The sequence below is a fragment of the Talpa occidentalis genome, unplaced genomic scaffold, assembly GCF_014898055.3.
Source record: "Talpa occidentalis isolate TD23 unplaced genomic scaffold, MPIMG_talOcc4v2.1, whole genome shotgun sequence".
In the NCBI taxonomy this organism is placed as follows: Eukaryota; Metazoa; Chordata; class Mammalia; order Eulipotyphla; family Talpidae; genus Talpa; species Talpa occidentalis.
Window position 1 is genome coordinate 69,015,546 of NW_026555331.1, and position 25,905 is coordinate 69,041,450.

The 25,905-nt window shown below is 39.2% G+C and overlaps 1 protein-coding gene across 3 annotated transcripts in view; it reads left to right on the top strand.

Moving 5' to 3' along the window:
* Nucleotides 1–25,905, top strand: part of PXDNL (peroxidasin like) — a 628,077-nt gene that overhangs the window by 507,391 nt on the left and 94,781 nt on the right. For all 3 annotated transcript variants that reach the window (XM_054692271.1, XM_054692273.1, XM_054692272.1), the window contains 2 exons: nucleotides 2,162–2,319; nucleotides 14,083–15,586. In XM_054692271.1, coding sequence (XP_054548246.1) covers nucleotides 2,162–2,319; nucleotides 14,083–15,586 — 1,662 coding nt within the window. The remainder of the gene's footprint in view (nucleotides 1–2,161; nucleotides 2,320–14,082; nucleotides 15,587–25,905) is intronic.

The window sequence follows — 25,905 nt, forward strand, 5'->3', positions numbered from 1 at the left end:
AAATAAACCCACAGATTTATGGTCAACTAATCTTTGACAAAGGAGCAAAGACTATGCATTGGAGCAAAGAAAGTTTGTTCAATAAATGGTGCTGGGAAAACTGGGTCGCTACATGCAAAAGAATGAAGCTTGACCACTACCTCACACCATACACAAAAATCAACTCAAAATGGATTAAAGAACTAGACATAAGACCTGAAACCATAAAATATATAGAAGGAAATATAGGCGAAACACTACGTGATTTGCACATCAAAGACATCTTTACAGACACATCACCCAAAGCAGTGATAGTGAAGGCAAAGATAAACAGCTGGGACTACATCAAATTAAAGAGCTTCTGCACAGCAAAAGAGACAATAACAAAAACAAAGAGAAACCCCACCAACTGGGAGAACATTTTTGCACCCAACACTAATGATAAAGGACTGATCACAAAAATCTGCAAAGAGTTGATGAGACTCAACAACAACAAAGAAAATAATCCAGTCAAAAAATGGGCAGAAGAGCTAAAAAGAAACTTCTCTGAAGAGGAAATGCAAATGGCCAACAGGCATATGAAAAAATGTTCAACATCACTTGCCATCAGGGAAATGCAAATCAAAACTACCATGAGATACCATCTTACACCAGTGAGAATGGCACATATTAAAAAAACTAGCAACAACAGGGGCCCTCCCCGGTGGTGCAGCGGTTGAGCGCTGGGCTGCGAAGCTGCCCGCAGCCTCCGAGGCACCAGCTCGATCCCCGGCTGCTCCCCGGCCACCGAGGAGGGTCCCACATGGCGCGCAGACCTCTCCTGCCGCCCGCTGCTCCCCTCAGCAGTGTACCTTGGTCCTTCTGCCTGCTCCGCTCCCTGCTCTGGCTCTGGTGAATTCTCTCACCCTCCCGTGCTTCTGACTGTACCCAGTGCGTGTATAAATAAAAATAAAGTAAATAAATCTTAAAAAAAAAAAAAAAAGACTTCAAAAAAAAAAAAAAAAAAAAAAACTAGCAACAACAAATGCTGGCGAGGGTGTAGAGAAAAAGGAACTCTTCTGCACTGTTGGTGGGAGTGCAAACTGGTCCAACCACTGTGGAAAGCTGTGTGGAGATTTCTGGACCTACTAAACATAGAGCTTCCATATGATCCAGTAATTCCACTCCTAGGTATTTACCCAAAGGACACAGAAACATCAATTCCAAAGAACACCTGCACCCCTATGTTTATAGCAGCACTGTTTACAATAGCTAAGCTTTGGAAACAACCCAAATGCCCAAAAATAGATGACTGGATCAAGAAGATGTGGTACATATATACCATGGAATATTACTCAGCATTCAAAAAAGATAAACACATGCAATTTGCAGCAACATGGATGGCGCTGGAAGGGATCATGCTCAGCGAAATAAGCCAAAAAGAAAAAGAAAAATACCGGATGGTCTCACTCATAGCAGGAATCTAGAAAACTTAAATAAGGGACCAGGAAAATGAATAACTATAAGAAAGTGAAAATCAAAATCAACAAAAAACTATGAACCAGAGACTCTTTTTTGGGTGGCGGGGGCGGGAGGGGAGGGATTGGGGTCAGAATTGGGGGGCTGCAATTGTATGGGGAATATAACAATAAAATTTATTATTAAAAAAAAAAAAAAGTAAAGGGGAATTTTCAGACTGCTAACTTTAGGGAAAGAGAGGACAGAAAGTGCCAAGACCTACAACCTAAGTGTTTAACACTGTTTCAGAAAGTTTACTGAGTCCCCTAGACTGTGGATTATATTCTTATAATCCACAAGTTTATAACTCCCTCCAAAGATGTTAATTTTTTTTTTTTTTGTGGTGACCCTCGCTAGCGGCTGGGGAACGAACCGGCGCTGCAGAGGCTGCGGGCAGACTCACAGCCCAGTGCTCAACTGCTGTGCCACCAGGGAGGCCCCAAAGATATTAATTTTTATAGAAAACTATTATGCAAATGGTTAATTAATTGAACTGTATATTTTGAGTTCAGCACTGTTACTGACATTTGGAGAGAGAAACATAGCACTTTGTGAAACTTGTATTCTGATGGCAAATCTTCCATTCTCAGATTTTGGGAACTATATTCTTAAATGCTCAACATATATGTGATTCAGATTCTGCCCATTTTTGCCTGCAAACAGTAATGTCTTTTGTTATTTGCAGAAAACCTCACAACCCCAGTGATCTGTTGGCTTTGTTTCGTTATCCGCAAGACCCATTTACTGTGGAGACGGCAAGAGCAGGGGAAATTTTTGAGCACACACTTCAGTTGATCCAGGAACACGTGAAGCAGGGGCTCACTGTGGATCTGGAAGGCAGAGGTCAGTTTCTGGAAGTATTTTAACTAACCTACTACTTACTGATAGCAAATTGACCACTCCCTCAGTTTTCAGCTCCAAAGCATCATGTGACTTAGAAATTAATTTACTCACCACTTGCCAAATGAATGCAGATGTTTCTTATAGGAACTTTGATTCAAAAGTAAAGATATGTCATTTATTTCTGCTCTGATTTTTATTATTTCTTTCCTTCTACTAACTTGAGTTCTTCGGTCTTCTTTTTCAAATTCCTTGATGAGAGACAAGATTATTAATTTGGGCTTTCTTATTTCTTGACATGGTCCTTTATTGCTATATACTTCCCTCTTAATACTGCTTTTGCTTGTGTCCCATATATTTTAGAAAGGTGTGTCCTCCTTATCATTTGTCTCATGGTACATTTTTACTTTTTTCTTTGTTTTCTTCATTACCCAAGTGGCTTCCCATGGTGTGTTCTTTAGTCTCCATGCATTAGAATATTTCTTTTTTGTTGTTGTTGTTGATTCTAGTTTGATACCTTTATTGTCAGAGAAGATACTTGATACGATTTCATGCTTCATAAGTTTGTTGATACTTATAATGTAACCCAATATGAGCTCAATCCTGGAGAATGATCTGTGTCCACTTGAGAAAAATGTGTATTCAGTTTTTTATGGCAAGTTGTACCTTATAATAAATCTATGAGAGCTAGTCCTTTGTTTAGGGCAATTTTATCCTTATTTATTTTCTGTATCATTGATCCATCCATTGGTGAAAGTGGTGTGTTGAAGTCTCCAACCACCTATGTATTTCCCCCAATTTCTGTTTTACTATTTAATAATAATTTCTGAATGTATTGTGATGTTCCTTCATTGGTAAGTATATATTGATAACTGTTAGGTCTTACTGTTGTATTGTTTCCTTAATAATTATAAAGTGTATATCCCTGTCTCGTTACTTTTTAAGTTGGAAGGCTATATTATCTGATATAAATATGGTTGTCTCTGCCTTCTTTTGGGTGCTGTTTGCTTGTTGAATTGTTTGTTAACCCTTTAATTTCAGTCATTTTATGCTAGGAAATTATGTGTGTTTCTTAGAGACAGCAGAAAGTTGAATTTTATTTCCTGATCCAACTTAATACTCTTAGTTATTTTATTCATGAGTTAAGTCCATTTATATTTAGAGTGAATATTGATATATGAAAGTTTGCTGCTGCCATTGTATCAATAGTTTTGTGTTTGCATAATGTGTTTTTTTGTATTTGTTAATTTTTTGTATTTGCATACATACTAAAGTTCCTTTCATTATTTCTTGGAGGGGGGTGTTCATTGTTGTAAACTCTTTAAAATTTTGTTTGTCTGAGATCTTTATTCCTTCCTCAAATTTGAAGGAGAGCTTTATAGTATAGCATATTTGAGGTTGGACATTTTTATCATGGGGGATTTTGAATGTCACTCCATTCTATACCTGATCATGTGCTTCTTCATAGAAGTGTGATATTAATCTAATTGGGGTTCCTTTACAGGTTATTATTTCCTCATCCTAGTCAGCTTCATTATTTTTTCTTTGTCTTAGACTCTCAGAAGTTTTACTTTTATGTGTCTTGCTGTAGTTTTCCTTTTGTTTAAGTAGCTTGGTGTTTCTATGACTTCTTGTATTTGTTCGTTCATTTCCCTCTGCAAGTTTGAGATGTTTTCTTCTATTATTTCTTTAAATAGTTCTTCATTTCCCTTCCTGCTCTCTTTTCTTTCTGAGATGGCTATCATTATTATATTTTCTTTCTCCATGGTGTCAGGTAATTGTTAAATTGTTGCTTTATTTTTCCCCTTTGTGGCTCTCTTTTTCTATTTTGAATCTTTCCCATCTTAATCATTGAGCTCACTGATTTATTCTTCCATTTGTTTTATCCTATTTCCTAGGCATTATCCAGAGTTTTTCATCTCATCCTTTGATCTTCTACTCCTTTGCATTTCTATTATTTTCTTTTTTAGAGATTCTATTTTATCTTTTGTTCATGGATTGTATTTCTCATAACATGTATTTGCTTTTCTGAGTGTCTTACATATCTCTAAACTGCTATTCTGAATTTCCTATGCATTGTTCCAGTTCTTTGATTTTGTTAATTATGGCAGTTTTGAACTCTGTATATGATAGGATGGAAAGCCATACAGCTCCCCCTGCATTGCTGGTTAAGGTAGAGATCTGGGTATCATGGCATTGGTGGCTATGTGGGGTGGCAGTGTTCCAGGACAGGGAGAGGGGCAGCCCAAACCCTGCAAACCTGACTATGCTAAATGGGTTCTGCCATCCGCCGCATCAACACAAAACATATGAGACTTTAATGGGAAGAAACTTTAATAAAACTAGGAAACAATACAGGAAAAGCACAGAATCTAGTTTCTAAATGAAGCACCCAAAGTTACCTGTCCTCTTGTGGGTAAAACTCCATCCAAATGGGATTGGCCCAGAGCAAGGCCCCAAAGCCTGCCACAAGTCTAAGGCATCTTCCAGTGGGGACCCACAGAAAGGGGTTAGAAACACCCAGACAAGCCCGGAAGGAAAAGAGAAAAATCAAAATCAAGATAAAAGCTGCCGTTGTCACCTCCCCACGGGTCTCACCCACATCTGTGTCACCCAGTCCACGACCAAAAGGCAAGCACAATTTCTTCATGTGTCTCTCTGCTCCATGTGCCTCCTCTAGGTCTCCTTCTGGCTCCATCCTGCTTCCTTCCTTCCTCAGTCTCCTCTGCAGCCTCTTCTCTCTGCTCAGCTCCACCCTCCTTTTGGGTAGGGCAGGGAACCTGGAAACTCCCCCAGGTCTCCTTCTGGCTCCATCCTGCTTCCTTCCTTCCTCAGTCTCCTCTGCCGCCTCTTCTCTCTGCTCAGCTCCACCCTCCTTTTGGGTGGGGCAGGGAACTTGGAACCTTCCCCTCTACTGGGGACCACCCTGTTACAGCAGGCCTAGCTGTGGGATGTCCATACAGCTCACCATACCTGAGTCTGGTCAAGGCTGGAATCTTGGTATGAAGGTGTCTGTTGTTGGGTGGGGTGGTGAGAAATGCACTATGGGCTGGCCACACAGCTCTCTCCACTGCTAGTTGGAGCTGGGACCCAGGGATGGTTCCAAAGATCAATGACATTAAAGCCTTTGTTCTTTGAAAGAATACACAAAATACAGTTCTTTGGAAGAATAAACAAAATAGAGAAATCTCTAGCTAGGCTCATATGAAAATGAGGGAGAAAATACAAATAAATAGGATCAAAAAAAGGAAAAGGAGAAATTACAACAGAGTCTTCAGAAATTCAGAGGAAAACCAGAAATTACTATGAACATTTATATGCATACAAACTCAACAACCTAGATGATATGGACAGTACTAGAATTATGCAGTCAACCATGACCGAATAGGGAAGAAATAGAGACACAAAATGAACCAATCACAAGCAAGGAAATTGAAACAGTAATCAATCAACCTCTGCAAAAAATAGTTTAGGACCAGATCACTTCATAAGTAAGTTCTATCAAACTTTCAAAGATGCACAAATTACTTTCATGCACAGATTCTTTTATTTATTTATTATTGTTATTTTTTAATTTTATAGATTTTATATCATTTTGCACAATGTATGCATTTTCATCTTGGTTATTGTCCCCATATAATTCCCACTCCCATGTTTTGATCCTACTCCCTCCTCCCCCTGTAGTGTGTCTCTGATTTATAGTTGAATAGCAGTTACTTGTTGATTTTAATTTTTACTTTATTATAGTTAGTCTTTTTCCTGGTCCCTAATTTAGGTTTTCTAAATTCCTGCTATGAGTGAGACCATGCAGTAATTTTCTTTTTCCTTCTGGCTTATTTCTCTGAGCATGATCCCTTCCAGTTCCAACCATGTTGCTGCAAATTGCATGGATTTATCTTTTTTGATTGCTGAGTAATATTCCATTGTGTATATATACCACATCTTCTTCATCCAATCATCTATTTTTGGGCATTTGGGTTGTTTCCATAGCTTAGCTATTGTAAATTGTGCTGCTATAAACATAGGGGTGCAGGTGCCCTTTTGAATTAATGTTTCTGTGTCCTTTGGGTAAATACCTAGGAGTAGAATTGCTGGATCATATGGAAGCTCCATCTTTAGCAGGTTGAAGAATCTCCACACAGCTTTCCATAGTGGCTGGAACAGTTTGCACTCCCACCAGCAGTTCAGGAGAGTTCATTTTTCTCCACAACCTCGTCAACATTTGTTGTTGATAGTTTTTCTTTTTAATATGTGCCATTCTCACTGGTGTAAGATGGTATCTCATTGTAGTTTTGGCTTGCATTTCCCTGATTACAGGTGATGCTGAACATTTTTTCATATGGCTGTTGGTCATTTGGAGCAGTTTCTTTTTAGCTCTTCTTCCCATTTTTTGACTGGATTATTTACTTTGTTGAGTCTCATCAGCTCTTTGTAGATTTCTATGATCAGTCCATTACCATTAGTGTTGTATGCAAAAATGTTCTCCCAATAGGTGTGGTATCTCTTTATTTTGGTTACTGTATCTTTTTCCATACAGAAACTTTTTAATTTGATGTAGTCCCAGCTATTTATCTTTGCCTTCACTATCACTGCTTTGGGTGATGTGTCTTTGAAGATGTTACAGAGGTGTATGTCATGTAGTGTTTCACCTGTATTTCCTTCTATATATTTTATAGTTTCAGGTCTTATGTCTAGTTCTTAATCCATTTTGAATTGGTTTTTGTTCATGGTGTGAGGTAGTTGTCAAGCTTCATTCATTTGCATGTAGCGACCCAGTTTTCCCAGTACCATTTATTGAACAGACTTTCATTGCTCCATTGCATATTCACTGCTTCTTTGTCAAAGATTAGTTGACCGTAAATCTGTGGGTTTATTCAGTTCCATTGGTCCATGTGTTTGTTCTTGTTCCAATTCCATGCAGTTTTGATTATTATGGCTTTGTAGTATAGTTTGAAGTCTGGGAGTGTTATACCTCCATTCCCTTCTTTTTTTTTTTTTTATTCAGGAAAGCTCAGGCTATTCAGGGTTTTTGTGGCTCTATATGAATTTCATCAATATTTGTTCTATTTCTTTGAAGAATGTCATTAAAATTTTTATTGGAATAGCATTGAATCTGTAAATTGCTTTTGGTAGGATGGCCATTTTGATAATGTTAATTCTTCCAATCCATGAGCAGGGGATGTCTGTTCACTTCTTTGTGTCTTCTTCTATTTCTTTTGACAGTGTTTTATAGTTTTCTTTGTCTAGGTCCTTTACCTCTTTGGTTAGGTTTATACCCAAGTATTTTTTTTTTGTTTGTTTCAATAATAAAAGTGATGGCTTTCTTGATTTCTTCTTCTTCTGATTGATTTTTTGTGTATAGGAAGGATACTGATTTTTGTGTGTTGTTGTGTATCCTTCTATTTTACTTAACTAATTGATTAGTTTTTCTGTGGAGTTTTTGATATTATCATATCATCTGTGAATATTGATAGTTTAACTTCTTCCTTCCCTATTTGGATTCCTTGTATGTCTTTCTCTTTTCTTATTGCTCTGGCTTGGACTTCCAATATTATATTGATAGGAAATGGTGAGAGTGATCACAAATGAAAGGGGAGCAATCACAACAGACTCAGCAGAAATCAAAGAATAATCACAAACTACTATTAACTGTTATATGCAAACAAATTCAACAATCTAAAAGAGATGGACAAATTCCTACAAATTTACAATCACCCAAAGCTAGATAAAAATGTAATAGATCCCCTAAACAGACGAATTACAAGCAGTGAAACTGAAATGGTAATCAAAACCCTTCCGAAAAACAAAAGCCCAGGAACAGATGGATTCAGAAATAAACTAGTGCCTATCCTCAAAAAATTGAGAAGGAGGGGATAATACCAAACATGTTCTATGAAGCCAACATTACATTAATATCAAAACCAAACAAGGACAAGGCCAATCTCTCCAATGAACACTGATGCAAAAATCTGCAATAAAATTTTAGCTCTCAAAATCCAACAATGTATCCATAAGATTGGGGTCAAAATAAGGGGGTTGCAATTGTGTGGGGAATATAAAAATAAAATTTATTTAAAAAAATAATGGAAGAAAACTTCCCAAACTTGAAGAAGGAATAGAATATAGAAAAGCAGGAAATTTGAAAAATACCAAGATACATAGAGAACAGGAAAACTACAGTAAGACATGTATTAGAAAACTTCAAGAGTCCAAGAAAGGTAAAAAATAATGACGCTGGCAAGGGGGGAAATAACAGATAACCTACAAAGGAGTCCCAATTAAGCTAAATCACACTTCTCTGAGGAAACACTGCAAGAGTGGAATGACATATTCAAAATAATCCAAAATAAAAAACTTCCAGCCAAGAATATTCCATCCTGCAAAAGTCTCCTTCAGATACAATGAAGAAATAAAGACATTCTCCCTAAGAATCTTATGGAGTTTGCAAGCGCTGAAATCCCCTCAAAAAAAAAAGAAAAGATAATTCACCATGACAAGTAGGATTTATTCCAGGGACACAGTATGGTTCAACATCTGAAAATCAATCAATGTAATCCAGCACATCAACAAAAAGAAATATAAAAAACATAAGACATTATCAATAGATGCTAAGAAAGCTTTCAACAAAGTGTAACAACCATTTATGATAAAGGCCCTTAAAATTCTAGGGATACAAGGAACATACCTCAACATCATAAAGCCATATATGACAAGACCATAACTGGTATCATTCTCAATGGTGAAAAGCTGAAAGCATTTCCATTAAGATCTGGAACATGCACAGACTCTTTCAAAAAATAAAAAAAAAAAATGAGGGAATATTTCCAAATACACGTTATGAGCTGAACATTAATACCAAAACATACAAATATGTCATAAAGAATTAAAACTGCAGACCAATCTCTCTATGAACACAGAAAACTCCTCAAATATTCTTAGCAAACTGAATCTAACAATGCACTGGAATTATTGTACATCTTGACCAAGTGGGATTTATACCACAATACAGGGATAGTTCATCATCCATATTTTAATCAATATAACTCACCATATCAACAAAAAGGAAAGAGAAAAATCTTATGATCTTAGTAGTAGATACTGAGAAAGCATTTGATATTATTCAGCATCAATTTATGATGAAGTGCATAAAAAAGTGGTAATAAATGGAACCATATCTTAAAAATAACGTAAGACATATATTACAAACCCATGGCCAGTATCATTCTCAAGGATGAAAAACTGTATAGTAAAAGAAACAGTGACCAAAACAAAAAGACGCCCTACTGAATGAGAGAAAGTATTTGCACACCACACATTTGATAGGGGATTGATATTAAAGATCTATAAAGTTCTTAGACAATTCAACTAAAACAAAAGAATCCAATCAAAGAATGGGCAGAAGAGCTAAATAGGCACTTCTCCAAAAAAGTCATGTAGATGATCAACAGACATATGAAAAAATTGTCATGATCACTTATTATCAGGGAAATGCAAATCAAAACCATAATGAGATATGACTTCACACCTGTGAGCATGGCCCATATCAGAAAAAAAAAAAAAAAAACACAAATTAGCACTGGGGAGGGCGTGGAGACAAAGGAACCATCATACACTATTAGCGGGAATATGGGCTAGTCCAGACCATATGGAATGAAGTGTGCAAGTTCCTTAAAAGAATAAAAATGGATTTACTATAAGTATATATGGACTCTAGAGAAACCAAACAAAGCATCAAATAAACACAAACATAAGACTGGCCCTTGAAAGAAGACCATAGATCTGAGACACGCAGTGGGTGGCGTGGGGAGAAGAAGAGTATGAGGGAGTGGCATTATAGTAATATATAGTGAGAACCCCAAAGACTTCACATAAAGACTAACCAATACAATAATCCAATTCTGCAAAGTGACAGGATACTAAATCAACATAAAAAATCAATTATCTTCATATATTCAGACAATATGCTAAAAGTAGAAAAAATTAAGAAAGTCATTTCATTTAAAATCTCACCAAATGAAATTAATACTTAGGAATACATTTAATAAAGAATGTGAAGGACCTATATACTGAAGAGTATAAAACATCGTTAAGGAAAATTAAGAAGACATGAAAAGTTGGAAAGATATTCCTTGTTCTTGGATAGGGAGAGTCAACATTGTTAAAATAACTCTCCTGTTCAAAGCAATTTGCAGGTCCAATGCATTCCCAATGAAAATCTCAATGGCATTCTTCAAAGACATGGGATTAATAGTAATGAAATTCACATAGAGCCAAAAACACCCCACATAGCCAGAGCTGACACATCAGAAAAGGGATGAATGGGGGTATCACATTTACAGAATTCAAACTGTACTATAAAGCCACAGAATTAAAACAGCATGGCACTGGAACAAAAACAGACAAACGGACCAAAGGAATAGAACTGAGAGTCCAGAAATAAAACCACAAATTTATGCATTACTAATCTTCAATAAATGGTGTTGGGGAAACTGAATTGCCACATGCAAAAGAATGAAACAAGACTTCTTTCTCACACCATACATGAAAATCAACTCCAAATGCATGAAAGACTTGTATCTAAGACCTTGTATATAAAGAACTTGGACTACATCAAACCTAAAAGCTTTTGCACAGTGAAAGACAGTAACCAAAACAAAGAGACATCCTACGAATGGGATAAAATATTTGTACATCATACATCTGTAAGGGACTGATATCATAGATCTGCAAAGAGCTTATGAAACTGAATGAAAATAAAACAAACAGCCTGATCAAAAAGTCGGCAGGGCCTCCCCTGGTGGCGCAGATGGTTGAGCATAGTGCTGTGAAGCTGTCTGCAGCCTCTGCAGTGCAGGTTAGATCCCACCGGCTGGTGAGGTTCCCACATGGTGTGTCAGACCTCTCTTGTTGCACCCGCTGCTCCCCTCAGCAGTGTATTTCGTCGGTCTGCCTGTTCTGTCTGTTCTGTTCCCCGTTCTGTCTCTGGTGAATCCTCTCACCCTCCCACGCATCTGGCCTGTACCCTGGTTCTTGTATAAATAAATAAATAAATCTTAAAAAAAAATTGGGCAGAAGAGATAAATAGGCATTTCCCTGAAGAAGACATGCAGATGGCCAAGAAACATATGAAAAAATGTTCATCATCACTTATTATCAGGGAAATGCAAATCAAAACCACAACGAGGTACCACCTCATACCTGTGAGAATGTCCCATATTAAAAACAAACAAACAAACAAACAAAACAACAAGTGCTGGTGAAAGTATGAAGAAAGAGGAACCTTCTTAAATTGTTGATGGGAATGTAGCCTGCTCCAGTCCCTATGGAAAGTTGTGTGACCGTTCCTCAAAACAGTAAAAATGGGTCAGCCATATGACCCAGCAATTCCACTTCTAGGTATCTACCAAAGAACACAAAAACATTAATTCTAAAGGAAACCTTCAACCTTATGTTTATTTAAGCACTTCTTACAAGAGCTAAGGTATGAAAAACAATGTAAATGCTCAACAGAGGAGTGAATGAAGAAGATGTGGTATACACACACACACAAACACACACGTATACATACACACTCAGGGATCAACAAAGATATAACTCATGCCATTTGTGGCAATATGGACGGCGTTGGAAGGGATTATACCAAGGAAAAATGCATGAGGGAGAAAGATAGCACTGGATGGTTTCACTCATATGTGGAATATAGCGATACCAAACAAAAGGTCAGACAAAGAAAAACCTTAAAAGCTGACTATAGACCTAAGGCATCCAGAAGGGGATGGGGAGGTTGTGATGAAGGGATGAAATCAGGAAGGGGAAGAGCACATTAGACTATGACTAAGGCTACCAGAATAGGGATGTGGTGAGGCTGGAAGAAAGGGGTCCAAATGGTGATTATTGGGGCTTTTATGGTGTATGTGATGAAATAACATACATCTGTAGAGGTGTAAACCTGTGCCAGTAAGACGTATCATGATGTAAATCAACATTGCCTCAACAAATATAGCTTTTAAAAATGTAAGTATAGAAAATAAAGATAGTAATACTTGTAAACTTTTACCAGTTATATAAATCTAGAGGACCTAACTTTTGTGAACTTACTTTTTTAATCCAAAAATCAATGCTATTTTCCATAAAAACTAGTTTATCCCCTTAAGTTTCTCCACTAATTATTATAATCACTGGATTTATTTGAATTTCTTCTACCACTTATAGCATATGTAGCCCTCCTAGTTTGTTTTTTTATGTACTGAAGTACTCATATATTTCTTGCCCAAACCGGACACCTGTTTAGAAAATTTTAAATGAGAAATTTACACAAAGCTTGCAGATTTTCAAAGGCTTTTTCTTTAAAATTAAATAAACAAATGTGACTCTTTAGTGTATACACTATTTGTGCTGAGTACAATGGCCACTTTCGTAGATCTATCTTTTTTCACTACCAGAAATAATATGTGGTGCAGGATACTGAGTGATTGTCTCAATCTTTCGGTCATCTGTACAGTTACTTCACAGTATATATGACAGTTGCCAGAACTCAGTATTGTCCTGGATTTTCAGAGTAAAATTTTTATATTCATTTGTAGTAACACTTGAATTAAAATAATTGTGATTAACATTTAATCATACCAGGTGTGATTTAATCATGATCAAATTTGCAAGAAGTCCACTTCTACATTTTTCTCCAGTTCAGGGTGAAGATAGGGCCAATATGTCTTTCTGGACATATTTTAATTCTCCTTTTACTTATCTCTGTAGAAGAAGAAACAATTTGCAGGAATACCTTAGTCTAAATTCAAATCAATATCTGCAGATATTCAGCTTTGTAAAAATAAAAAAAAATCTCATGTTCATGATATTCATGAACAAGATGAATATATCTTCTCCTCTAAAGTTCTGAAGAATTTTAATCTTTTTTCCCCCAAGGGAAATAATACTGTGCTATTCTACTTCTCTTTCATTATTTCTAAAGTTAAAGTCTCTTTACCTCCAGGATAGTTTGACCTAATAGTGAAATTGGTATCCATATTTTGGTGTACAGATATCTTCTTGGGCAAGAATAAGATGTAGCATGATCATTCAGGAGCCAGTTTCAAAGATGAAGGACAAATAGTACTGGTATCATTACTGTTTCTGATGATTAACTAGGAATACTAATTCTTAGCATGCATTAATGTGAATGGTCTTTGCAGATTTTGAGTGATGCTGCAATTAAATTCTATTAAAAGACTGGATACAACACACTCCAGGGTGGTGTTGCACATTTCCAAAGGAATGGCAGCTGTTGGTACTTTGAATGTCACTGCTTAAATTCATTCATATCAAATGTCATATATATGAGTTAATAATCACCAAATTCACATTGGCACAGCTTAGACCCTGTCTTCTAGGAGCATAGAAGCTAAAGGGATTCTGAAATGGAAAAATAATTATAGTCCTGTAATGAGGATTAACAAATCATTACCAACATTATATTTGTACAGTCACAGAACTAGGAGTTAGTAGCAACTGGAATGCATTCTCATTTTCTTTTTGTTTATTCTAGTAGTTATTGCTCATAACAGACACCACTAAACAATTCTCCTGTCTTTTAGAAATTGTTATATAACTAATTTTTCTCTACTTTCAGTTTTGACCTAGTCAAATGCTGTTGAATATTAGAAGGATTTCTGCTCACCTGGTTTCCTGATCTCCATAGTGCCTAGAGATTGAGGATTTCCTCTTTCCCACCAAGAACAGCTCTCATGGTCCCGCTGCTCTGTTTTTCAGAATTCCGCTACAATGACCTGGTGTCCCCCTTCTACCTCAGCCTCATCGCCAATTTATCTGGATGTACAGCCCATAGGCATATGCCAAACTGCTCTGACATGTGTTTTCATCAGAAGTACCGAACCCAGGATGGAACGTGCAACAATCTCCAACACCCAACTTGGGGTGCGTCTATGACCGCGTTCCAGCGCATCCTGAAACCTGCCTATGAGAATGGCTTCAACTTACCCCGTGGGGTGGGGCGTCATATCTTCCCTAATAAGGATCCCCTTCCACTGCCAAGACAGGTCGCAGCAGAGTTGGTGGCCACAGCGACGGTCACCCCTGATGACAGGTACACGCACATGCTCATGCAGTGGGGCCAATTTTTGGATTACGACTTGGATCACACGGTGCCTGCGTTGAGCACGTCTCGCTTCTCTGATGGGCAGCCATGCAGTTCCGTGTGTACTAACGATCCTCCTTGCTTCCCCATTTTTATTCCTCGCACTGACCCGCGGGCGACCCAAGCATCATGCATGTTCTTTGCACGCTCCAGCCCCGTGTGTGGCAGCGGCACAACCTCCTTGATGATGAATTCAGTCTATGCCCGGGAACAGATTAACCAGCTCACAGCTTATATCGATGCCTCTAATGTTTATGGTAGTACAGAGCGGGAATCCCTCCTTCTCAGAGACCACTCAGAGCCCAGGGGACTCCTGAGGACAGGCTTACTTTGGGCCCCTTCTGGAAAGCCCTTATTGCCCTTTTCTACAGGACCATCCACGGAGTGCACAGGGCAGGACCCAGACAGCAGCGGCCCCTGTTTCCTGGCTGGGGACCACAGAGCCAACGAGCAGGTGGCACTCACTGCCTTGCACACCCTCTGGTTTCGAGAACACAACCGGGTGGCTTCGGAGCTGTCTGCCCTGAATCCCCACTGGGATGGAGATACTCTTTATCACGAAGCCAGGAAGATTGTAGGTGCTGAGCTGCAGCACATCACCTACAGCCACTGGCTGCCCAAGATTCTGGGGGGCCCGGGCATGAAGATGTTGAGGGATTACCAGGGTTATGATCCCAATGTCAATGCAGGGATCATTAACTCTTTTGCCACTGCAGCCTTCAGATTTGGCCACACATTAATCAATCCTGTTCTTTATCGACTGAATGACACCTTTGGTGAAATTCCTGAAGGCCACCTTCCACTCCACAGAGCTTTCTTTTCACCTTCGAGAATAATCCGGGAAGGTGGGATAGATCCCCTTCTTCGCGGGCTATTTGGTGTGTCGGCTAAATTGCGCATGCCTTCTCAACTTCTCAGCTTGGAGCTGACTGAAAAGCTGTTCGCCTCCGCACATTCTGTGGCACTGGATTTGGCTGCCACCAACATTCAAAGGGGGCGAGACCACGGCATCCCGCCATATGTTGACTTCAGAGTTTTCTGCAATTTGTCTTATGTTCAGAACTTTGAGGACCTTCAGAACGAAATTAAAAATTCAGAGATCAGACAAAAACTGAAAAAGTAAGTATGCAAATGTTACCTGGATTTAAGCATTTCTGAGGGAAGTGGAAGTGTTATAGGATGATGGCATTTAGTTTCTTGGTGATGTTATTTCAGAGTTGTTAGAAATTGCTTTTGTGGGAGAGGTTTTATAATGAAGGAAGAATTCTCCAGGAACTTGAATCTTTCCTTTACACCTTTATTTATTCACTTCCTTTGTAAATTGAAATACATTTGCCTCCTATAAACGTGTGAGCACATCTCAATTAGGAGAAGTTGGAAAACCCAGTTCATTCATGTTCTAGAATAATGTAAGATTTTTTTATTGGTATAAATTCTTGTGTATACCCTTGTATTGTGTAGCTGGACCATTCATAGAGACTTTCAAAGGCAGTACAAATTAGCAAAATGAAAATGAAAATTATTTTGTGTTAAAAGAACAAATCTAAATTTATCATCAGACTGTAAGTCAGGACCCTTTCACTACTTTCACTAATGCCTTTCAGTAAAGTTTTATTCTTTCTATAAGTGAGATTCAAATACTCTTTGAAGTTGCATGTGAAATATTTCCAGGAAAAAAAAAAACTTTTAATTGATCCCATTCTCAGCAGTACTTATCCCTTATAATATTTTTTTAAATAAAGAAAAGTTTCATCAAGATGATTTGTCTTTAGTTGGCTAAATATAGAAGGCTGATATATTTTCTAACTGATTGAAGTATACTAATATGGAATCTTCTGGGGAATTCAAATTGTTTGTAAATTCTGTGGTCAATTGTCAATATTAGGCCCTAATACTAGGGATATAAATATTTTTATGCCATGAAAATTTGTCTCATACTTAATATATAATATCAAGCTGTGAGAATGAGTAATATATTTAAAACAAATCAGAGTGTCATGCACATTGAATTTTCAGGTTTCTTCTGGAAAGAAACCTGGCTTTGGAGTCATAGGGACATAGTTTAAACCTCTGATCCACCACCTATTAGTGCTGAGAACTTGTGAAAAGTAAATATTTTGAATCTCAGAATATCTATAAAATGGGAAAGTACTGTCTCCTCAGAGTTGCTTAAAGCTTGAATTATAGAGTATGTGTCAGTTACCTAACCCAATTGAGATATATCACTGGTGATCAACCCATGTTACCTATGAATCGATAGTTTATTATACACTGCCATTTCAGTTGTCAGCATCATGATTACATTGCATGTCTGCTATGGCCCAGCCCTGTGCTAGGCACTGAAACCTGAGAGGAAGAAAATAGCACCCATGCTCTGGGGTGCCTGACACCGTGTAGGGTAGACAGGAAGCTGTTATAATCAGTGTGCAAAGGGCTGTCCCAGAGATGGAAATTGAATATCACAGAAGCACAGATCTGCATGGAAAGTAGATAGATGATTCGCAGGTAGCTATTGATGAAAGACACCATTTGATTTGTTCTTGGAATTTTCTGAGTATGATAAATAGCAGACTATCCCAGGGAGAAGGGTGGAAGAGGAAAATGTCGGACTGAGTGGCAGGAGGAAGGACTAGAATGGTGATAAGGAGAGGCATCTGTGTTTAATTCAAGAGCAGGAGAGTGGCATAACGGGATATTTTTCCATGAAATGGTGAATGGTAAGAATTTGAAAGATGCAATGGAAAATGTTGCAGCCAGTAGTAAGGAAGTCCATTTACTGTAGTAGTCCTGGTGAAGAAAGAAGACAACTTAAGCTAGCTGTGGTAGTTTATATATACTATCAGTATTTTAAAGGTTTGCTATAGGCACATTATTTGCATTGAATAAAACTGCAGGCAAGTCTTGCTTTGTAATTCATTTGAGTCCTTCTTATCAATTCACAGCTAACTCGTAAATTCACTACAAATTATTGAAAACCACAAGGGTTTCCTATTAAAATTTTCTTATCACAAGATCCTCCTAAATTCTTTGGTGTTAATGAGAGATAGGGTAGCCTGTTTGTGGTCGCCTCATGAGTGTTAGGTTGACGTCTAGATATGAGCCCTTCACTCCAGGCCTGGTAGTTGATGGCAAGCATGGCTGGCCTTCCAGTGGAGTGGCCAGAGACAAGGCTCAGTAAGCCCTCAGGTCTGAATTTCTTTGTGCTCCTGTAATGCAGTTGGTATCTTACCAGTGACTTCTGAAACCTAGCAGGGGAGGTATCATCCTTGTTGTAGGGAATGTCTGAACAAGAAGAACTTCTCGCAGTCTGATGCATCTACTCTGATGAGTTGAGCAGGGCTGATGTAGTGCCAGCAGGAAGGACGCAGAACAAGATCTCTATGATTCTATGCAGACAGGTAAAGGAGGAGTCCTGGAGCCCTCAGTGGCTTTTTTGGGCTTTTTTTGAGTTTACCAGGTACACTGCAGGGAATCTTTACTCTTCTTGGGCTCTCCAGGGTTCTCTCTTGGCCTCTGCTTCTTTGCTGGTCCTGCTCTTGTTTTTTCTCATGTGGTAGTCCTGTTCTGTGAGGCCGCCTTTATAGGCCCAGTCTCAGCCCAGGTAAACCCACCTACATATGCCCACATCCTCCTCCAGGTGCCCGCCATCAGGCATGCATTCAGGGCCACAGGGATCCATCATTAATCCTAATGGCAGGAGGGCAGAAATGCCTGATAATCATTCAGTCATTTTTCCTACAGCTGGTAAGTGTGAAATGTGCAGGGACAGGGGCCTGAAGTGCCTTCTTTTCCCTTGGGATGCTAACAAGTCCAACTTTCCCCTTGATTCATAGCAAATTTATAAAATATCAACCTTAGAGTCATTCAATTAGGAGCATAAAATAAAGAAACTGGAGGGTTTTTATAGTTTCTAGCTTCAAATCCACAGATTTCAGTTTATCAGGAACTCCTTATGCCTATGAAATGGTATGACTTTAAATATACTAACTTATGTCCCTTTTCTTCACTGTTCCAGTTACTTCTTTTCCTTTTTGTGTTAATATGCAAGTTTAACTATAATACAGCAATGAGCCAGAACTTAACTGGGGCTCTTCAAGAGAACTGCAATCCATCTGCCATAATTAGGGCAAGTTGTGTGAGTGTTCTTATGTGCATTGGCAGAGCTGCCTCCTGGAAGGAGACTGCTAAAATTCTTTGAATGGGGAAAGAAACCCAGGAAAAAGACAGAGATGCATGCATGTTAGGGAAGTGATAGACTGTCCTCTTTGAAGCTAGGATCTGATACCATTTGCTGATTTCTGTGAGGACCCTAGTACTATTTCTCCAATCTCAACAAATACCTAGAGTGAGAAATGTTGTCTTAAAGGTGGGTGATGTAACTCTTGTAAATCTACTTTACTAAGTGTTCAAGTAAATTTGTATAAGCTCAAGTACCATAATGGACTATTAACTGCTTTTTGGATATTCCATTTATCAATTTAAATTCCACAATTTTGTAGTCATCTTTAAACAAGTATGGTTTTAGGAGTTTATTTCTAAACCACTTCAATCAATTTTGGATATGGATAAAATATATATTAGTGGATTTTAGAACAGGGACCTTTCTTCAGTAAAGACTGCTTGAAACTGGCAGAAAGCTCCCAGAGGAGCCAGAGGTGAGCTAGGAAGTTCGCCCACACCAGGCCCCTTCTGGCCAGTAGTCCGAGCCCAGAGGGGAGCAGGCACCCACCACCTGGGCAAACCGGGCACGCAGGAGAGTGCATCTCTGCGTCGCCATTTTAGAACAGGGACCTTTTTTCAATAAAGTCTGCTTGAAACTGGCAGAAGGAGGGGGGCGGAGCAACATGGCGGCAAGGAGACGCTGCGAGTAAGATCTCCCATTAAAAAAAGTGAATAGGGAGGAAAAGCGGCAGGTCCCAGTGAGAACTGGGACACGGAAGATAAACGGGTGACGCCAGCGAACTGCCCGAAGAAGAAAGTGGCCATAAAAGAGGACCAGAAGGGAGGGAAGCGCAGAACCCTGCTCCCCTCCCCCGCCCACAGAGGCGGACTCTCCGACCGGCAGAGAGGAGGAAAACAACAAACTAAAATGACCAACAAGAAGAAACGACGCAGCAAGCGGGACTGTGAGTGGAAAGGAACTATTTCAGCCACCACACCCCGTGAACGGGAGCTGTGGAGAACCCCGCAGGATCCGCCATGGCGGTGAGCGAACGGCTCCCGGCGTCATTGAAGAGAGACCCCGCCCAGGAGGAGACCAGCGCCAGCACACAGCCCCGGGCCGCCCGGTAAGCCTGCTCGGAAAGGTGGCGCGCTGGAAAAACAGGCGCTGATCGAGGTCAGGATTGCGCGGAACAGCGGCGCGCTGGAAAACCAAGTGCGGATCGGGATCGCGCGCGGAAAAGCAGTGCAGTTGAAAAGCAAACGCGGATCCAGATCGCAGCTGCCCAGGTCCCTGCGCCTGCGACCTAGGCTTGCAGGGAGACTCGCGGAGGCCCTCACTGAGTGAGCAGGCCCAGGCGCCCAGGCACGGGAGCGGGATTCAAAAGGCGCCATTCCCGCACCACTGAACTGGGCTACAGCCTGAGTCCTGGAACTGAGGGCTTTGGAACTGACACCCGGGGCACGAAACTAGGGGCGTGGGTTCCCCACGATGGTGGGGCACAAGGCAGACAAAGCACCCCAAAGCCGTTGAGGTTTACCCTACCATTCCCGCTCTATTCCCTGTCCCACGGGGTGGAAAATCAGCTCCCCAAGGGCTCCAGGAGAGATCTCTGGCGCCACCTAGCGACTTGAAGCCAGCAGAGGCGCCTAAAGGAGCCAGTGGCCAGCTGGGGAGTTAGCCCACGCCGGGCCCCTTCCGACCAGTAGTCTGAGCCCACAGGGGGAGCGAGCACCCACAGCCGGGGCAGGCCAGGCGCGCAGAAGAGTGTGCCTGAGACCGGACGCACAGGGAGTGTGTCCCACATCACCATCTTAGAACAGGGACATTTCTTCAGTAAAGACTACCTGCAGAAGGCTTCCTCAGGAGCCAGAGGTGAACGGGGGAAGTTCGCCCACGCCAGACCCCTCTGGCCTGCAGTCCAAGCCCAGAGGGGGAGCAGGAACCCACCGCCGGGGCAGACCAGGCGCACAGGGGAGTGTGTCCCCACATCGGCATTTTAGAACAGGGACCTTTCTCCAGTAAAGACTGCTTGAAACTGACAGATGACTCCTAGAGGAAACAGAGGAGAGCAGAGAAGCTCACCCAAGATGCCGGCCAGTCCCAACTACACAGTGTCCCAATGCATACGGCAAATTAGAAAACAGACAGTAGGGAGGAGAAGAACCACACGCAACCTAGCAACTCCCCAGGGAAAAAGCACACCACAAAAAGAAAAGCAGCCCCCAGACTGCAACGACAGTAACTTGGAAGAACTTCTGAGCCTTCCAGAAAGAGAATTTAAAATTGCCGTGATTAAAAAACTGACAGAAGTCATAAAGGAAAACAATGATAAGGGAAAAATAATCAACGATCAGAAGAATGCAATTGAGTCCCTAGAGAGGGAAAACAATGGTCAGAAGAATGAAATTGAGTCCCTAAAGAGGGAAGTAAAAGAAATGCAGGAGATCAAAGAATTAATGGAAGAACTAAAGAATTCTGGGAAAAGCAATGAAAGCAGAATAGATAAAATGGAAGAACGAATAAGTAATCTTGAAGACACAGAAATAAAAAGAACCAAAACAGAAAAGGAAAGAGAAGTACGAAGGAAAAAGAACGAAGAAAGACTTCGGGAACTATCTGACTCCATGAGGAAAGGAAATATAAGAGTTATAGGAATACCAGAAAGAGAGGAGAGAGATGTAGGAACAGAGAAAATATTCAAAGAGATAATTGAAGAGAACTTCCCAAATGTGAAGAAGGAGCTGAAAATTGATATACAAGAAGCAAGAAGAACACCAAACTTCCACGACGAAAGGAAAACTACAGCAAGACACATAATAGTAAAGCTCCCAAGAATCCAGGACAAGGAAAAAATAATGAAGCTGGCAAGAGGGAAGAAACAGATAACATTCAAAGGAAAGCCAATCAGGTTGACATCAGACTTCTCCGAAGAAACACTACGGGCAAGGAGAGAATGGAGGGACATAGTCAACAGACTCCAAGAAAACAGATGCCAACCAAGAATTCTCTATCCCGCAAAGCTCTCCTTCTTTGAAGAAAGAATATGGACCTTCCCAGATAAACAGAAACTCCAGAATTTCATTGCAACTAAACCCCCACTCCAAAAAATACTACAAGGAGTCCTAAAGCCAGAACCTCAGAGGGACGAATAACAATGAAAGAAGGCCAAAAAAAAAAAAAAGTTATTAAAAGAATAAATAAATAAAATCAAAGGAAAGACAAACACAATGGCAAATACAGATGCTAACATATCAATATTAACTCTAAATGTAAATGGACTAAACTCTTCAATAAAAAGACACAGAGTTGCAGCCTGGATTAAGAAACAAAACCCAACCTTTTGCTGTCTCCAGGAAACACATTTAGCTACAAAAGATAAAAATAGGCTCAAAGTTAAAGGATGGAAAACAATCCTACAAGCAAATGGACCAAAAAAGAAAGCAGGAACAGCTATACTTATATCAGATAAAACAGATTTCAAACTCAAAAAGATAAAAAGAGACCCCAATGGTCACTACATTATGATCAAGGGGACAATATTTCAAGAAGAAATAACACTCATTAACATATACTCACCAAACGAAGGAGCACCAAAATATATCAGACAACTGTTATCTTCTCTGAAAACAGACATCAGAGAAAACACATATGTAGTGGGAGACTTCAACACACCACTATCAACAATGGATAGATCAACAAGACAAAAAATAAGTAAAGAAACCAAAGCTCTAAATAAGGACCTAGAGCAATTGGGCTTAACAGACATCTATAGAACACTAAACCCCAAAAAAACGGAGTACACATTTTTCTCAAGAGCACACGGATCATTCTCCAGGATCGATCACATACTGGGGCACAAGACAAACATCAACAGATACACCAAGATTGAAATCATATCAACCATCTTTTCTGACCATGAAGGCATCAAACTAGAAATAAACCATAAAAAGAAGGCAAGGAACTTTCCTACCTCGTAGAGATTAAAAACCACACTACTGGAAGACCACTGGACTAATGAGGAGATGAAAGAAGAAATTAAAAAATTTTTTGAATTGAACGACAAGGAGGACACCAATATCCTAAATGTATGGGATGCAGCAAAAGCAGTAATAAGAGAAAATATATAGCAATAGAAGCTCACATCAAGAAACAAGAAAGAACTCAAAGAAACAACCTAATCTCGAAGCTCAAAGATCTAGAAAAAGAACAACAAAAAAACCCCAAAACCAGTAGAAGAAAAGAAATAATAAAAACCAAAGCAGAAATAAATGAAATTGAAACTAAAAAAACAATCCAAAAGATCAATGAAACCAAGAGCTGGTTCTTTGAAAAATCAATAAAATAGACAAACCCCTAGCCAGGCTCACAAGGAAAAAAGGGATAAAGCACAAATAAACAGGATCATCAATGAAAAAGGAGAAATCACAACGGACACAGCAGAAATCAAAAGAATAATCAGTAACTACTATGAACAGTTGTATGGAAACAAGTTTAACAATCTAGAGGAGATGGACAAATTCCTACAACTCTACAATCACCCAAAGCTAGATAAAGAAGAAATAGAACACCTAAACAGACCAATTACAAGCAGCGAAATTGAAATGGTAATCAAAAACCTCCCCAAAAACAAAAGCCCAGGACCTGATGGATTTACAAATGAATTCTACCAAACATTCAGAGACGAATTAGTGCCTATCCTTCACAAACTCTTCCAAAAATTGAGAAGGAAGGGACAATACCAAACACGTTCTATGAAGCCAACATTACACTAATACAAAACCAACAAGGACAACACAAAAAGGAAAACTACAGGCCAATCTCCCTAATGAACACTGATGCAAAAATCCTCAATAAAATTTTAGCTATCAGAATCCAACAATGCATCCATAAGATAATTCACCACGACCAGTAGGATTCATTCCAGGGACACAAGGATGGTTTAACATCCGAAAATCAATCAACGTTATCCAACACATCAACAAAAAGAAATATAAAAACCATATGATAATCAATAGATGCTGAGAAAGCTTTCGACAAAGTGCAACACCCATTCATGATAAAAGCCCTTGAAATTCTTGGGATACAAGGAACATACCTCAACATCATAAAGGCCATCTATGACAAGCCAACAGCCAGTATCATTCTCAATGGTGAAAAGCTGAAAGCAATTCCATTAAGATCTGGAACAAGACAAGGATGTCCACTCTCACCACTGCTTTCAATATAATACTGGAAGTCCTAGCCAGAGCAATAAGACAAGAGAAAGACATCCAAGGAATCCAAATAGGAAAAGAAGAAGTCAAACTATCACTATTTGCAGATGATATGATAATATACATAGAGAACCCCAAAATCTCCACAGAAAAACTAATTCAACTCATCAATCAATTCAGTAAAGTGGCAGGATACAAAATCAACACGCAAAAGTCAGTAGCCTTCCTATACACAAACAATAAATCTGAAGAAGAAGAAATCAAAAAAAACCACCCCTTTATTATCGAAACAAAAAAATCAAATATTTGGGAATAAATCTAACAAAAGAGGTAAAGGACCTATACAAAGAAAACTATAAAACACTGTTAAAAGAAATAGAAGAAGACACAAAGAAATGGAAAGACATCCCCTGCTCATGGATTGGAAGAATAAACATTATTAAATGGCCATCCTACCAAAAGCAATATACAGATTCAATGCTATTCCAATCAAAATCTCAATGGCATTCTTCAAAGAAATAGAACAATTATTGATGAAATTCATATGGAATCACCAAAAACCCCGAATAGCCAAAGCTCTACTGACAAAAAAAAGAAGGAAATGGAGGCATCACACTCCCAGACTTCAAACTATACTACAAAGCCATAATCATCAAAACTGCATGGTATTGGAACAAGAACAGACATACAGACCAATGGAATCGAATAGAAAATCCAGAAATAAACCCACAGATTTATGGTCAACTAATCTTTGACAAAGGAGCAAAAGACTATGCATTGGAGCAAAGAAAGTTTGTTCAATAAATGGTGCTGGGAAAACTGGGTCGCTACATGCAAAAGAATGAAGCTTGACCACTACCTCACACCATACACAAAAATCAACTCAAAATGGATTAAAGAACTAGACATAAGACCTGAAACCATAAAATACATAGAAGGAAATATAGGCGAAACACTACGTGATTTGCACATCAAAGACATCTTTACAGACACATCACCCAAAGCAGTGATAGTGAAGAGAAAGATAAACAGCTGGGACTACATCAAATTAAAGAGCTTCTGCACAGCAAAAGAGACAATAACAAAAACAAAGAGAAACCCCACCAACTGGGAGAACATTTTTACCCAACAACACTAATGATAAAGGACTGATCACAAAAATCTGCAAAGAGCTGATGAGACTCAGCAACAACAAAGAAAATAATCCAGTCAAAAATGGGCAGAAGAGCTAAAAAGAAACTTTCTCTGAAGAGGAAATGCAAATGGCCAGCAGACACATGAATATGAAAAAATGTTCAACATCACTTGTAATCAGGGAAAGGAAATGCAAATCAAACTTACCTTGAGATACCATCTCACACCAGTGAGAATGGCACATATTAAAAAAAACTAGCAAACAACAAATGTTGGCGAGGATGTGGAGAAAAAGGAACTCTTGTGCACTGTTGGTGGGAGTGCAAACTGGTCCAACCACTATGGAGAGCTGTGTGGAGATTTCTGGACCTACTAAACATAGAGCTTCCATATGATCCAGCAATTCCACTCCTAGGTATTTACCCAAAGGACACAGAAACATCAATTCCAAAGAGCACCTGCACTCCTATGTTTATAGCAGCACTGTTTACAATAGCTAAGCTTTGGAAACAACCCAAATGCCCAAAAATAGATGACTGGATCAAGAAGATGTGGTACATATATACCATGGAATATTACTCAGCATTCAAAAAAGATAACACATGCAATTTGCAGCAACATGGATGGCACTGGAAGGGATCATGCTCAGCGAAATAAGCCAAAAAGAAAAAGAAAAAAAATACCGGATGGTCTCACTCATAGCAGGAATCTAGAAACTTAAATAAGGGACCAGGAAAATGAATATAAGAAGTGAAAATCAAAATCAACAAAAAACTATGAACCAGAGACACTTTTTGGGGGGTGGGGGGGGCGGGAGGGGAAGGATTGGGGTCAGAATGGGGGCATTGCAATTGTATGGGGAATATAAAATAAAATTTAATATAAAAAAAAAAAAGAAAAAAAAAAGAAAAAAAATAAAGTAAAAT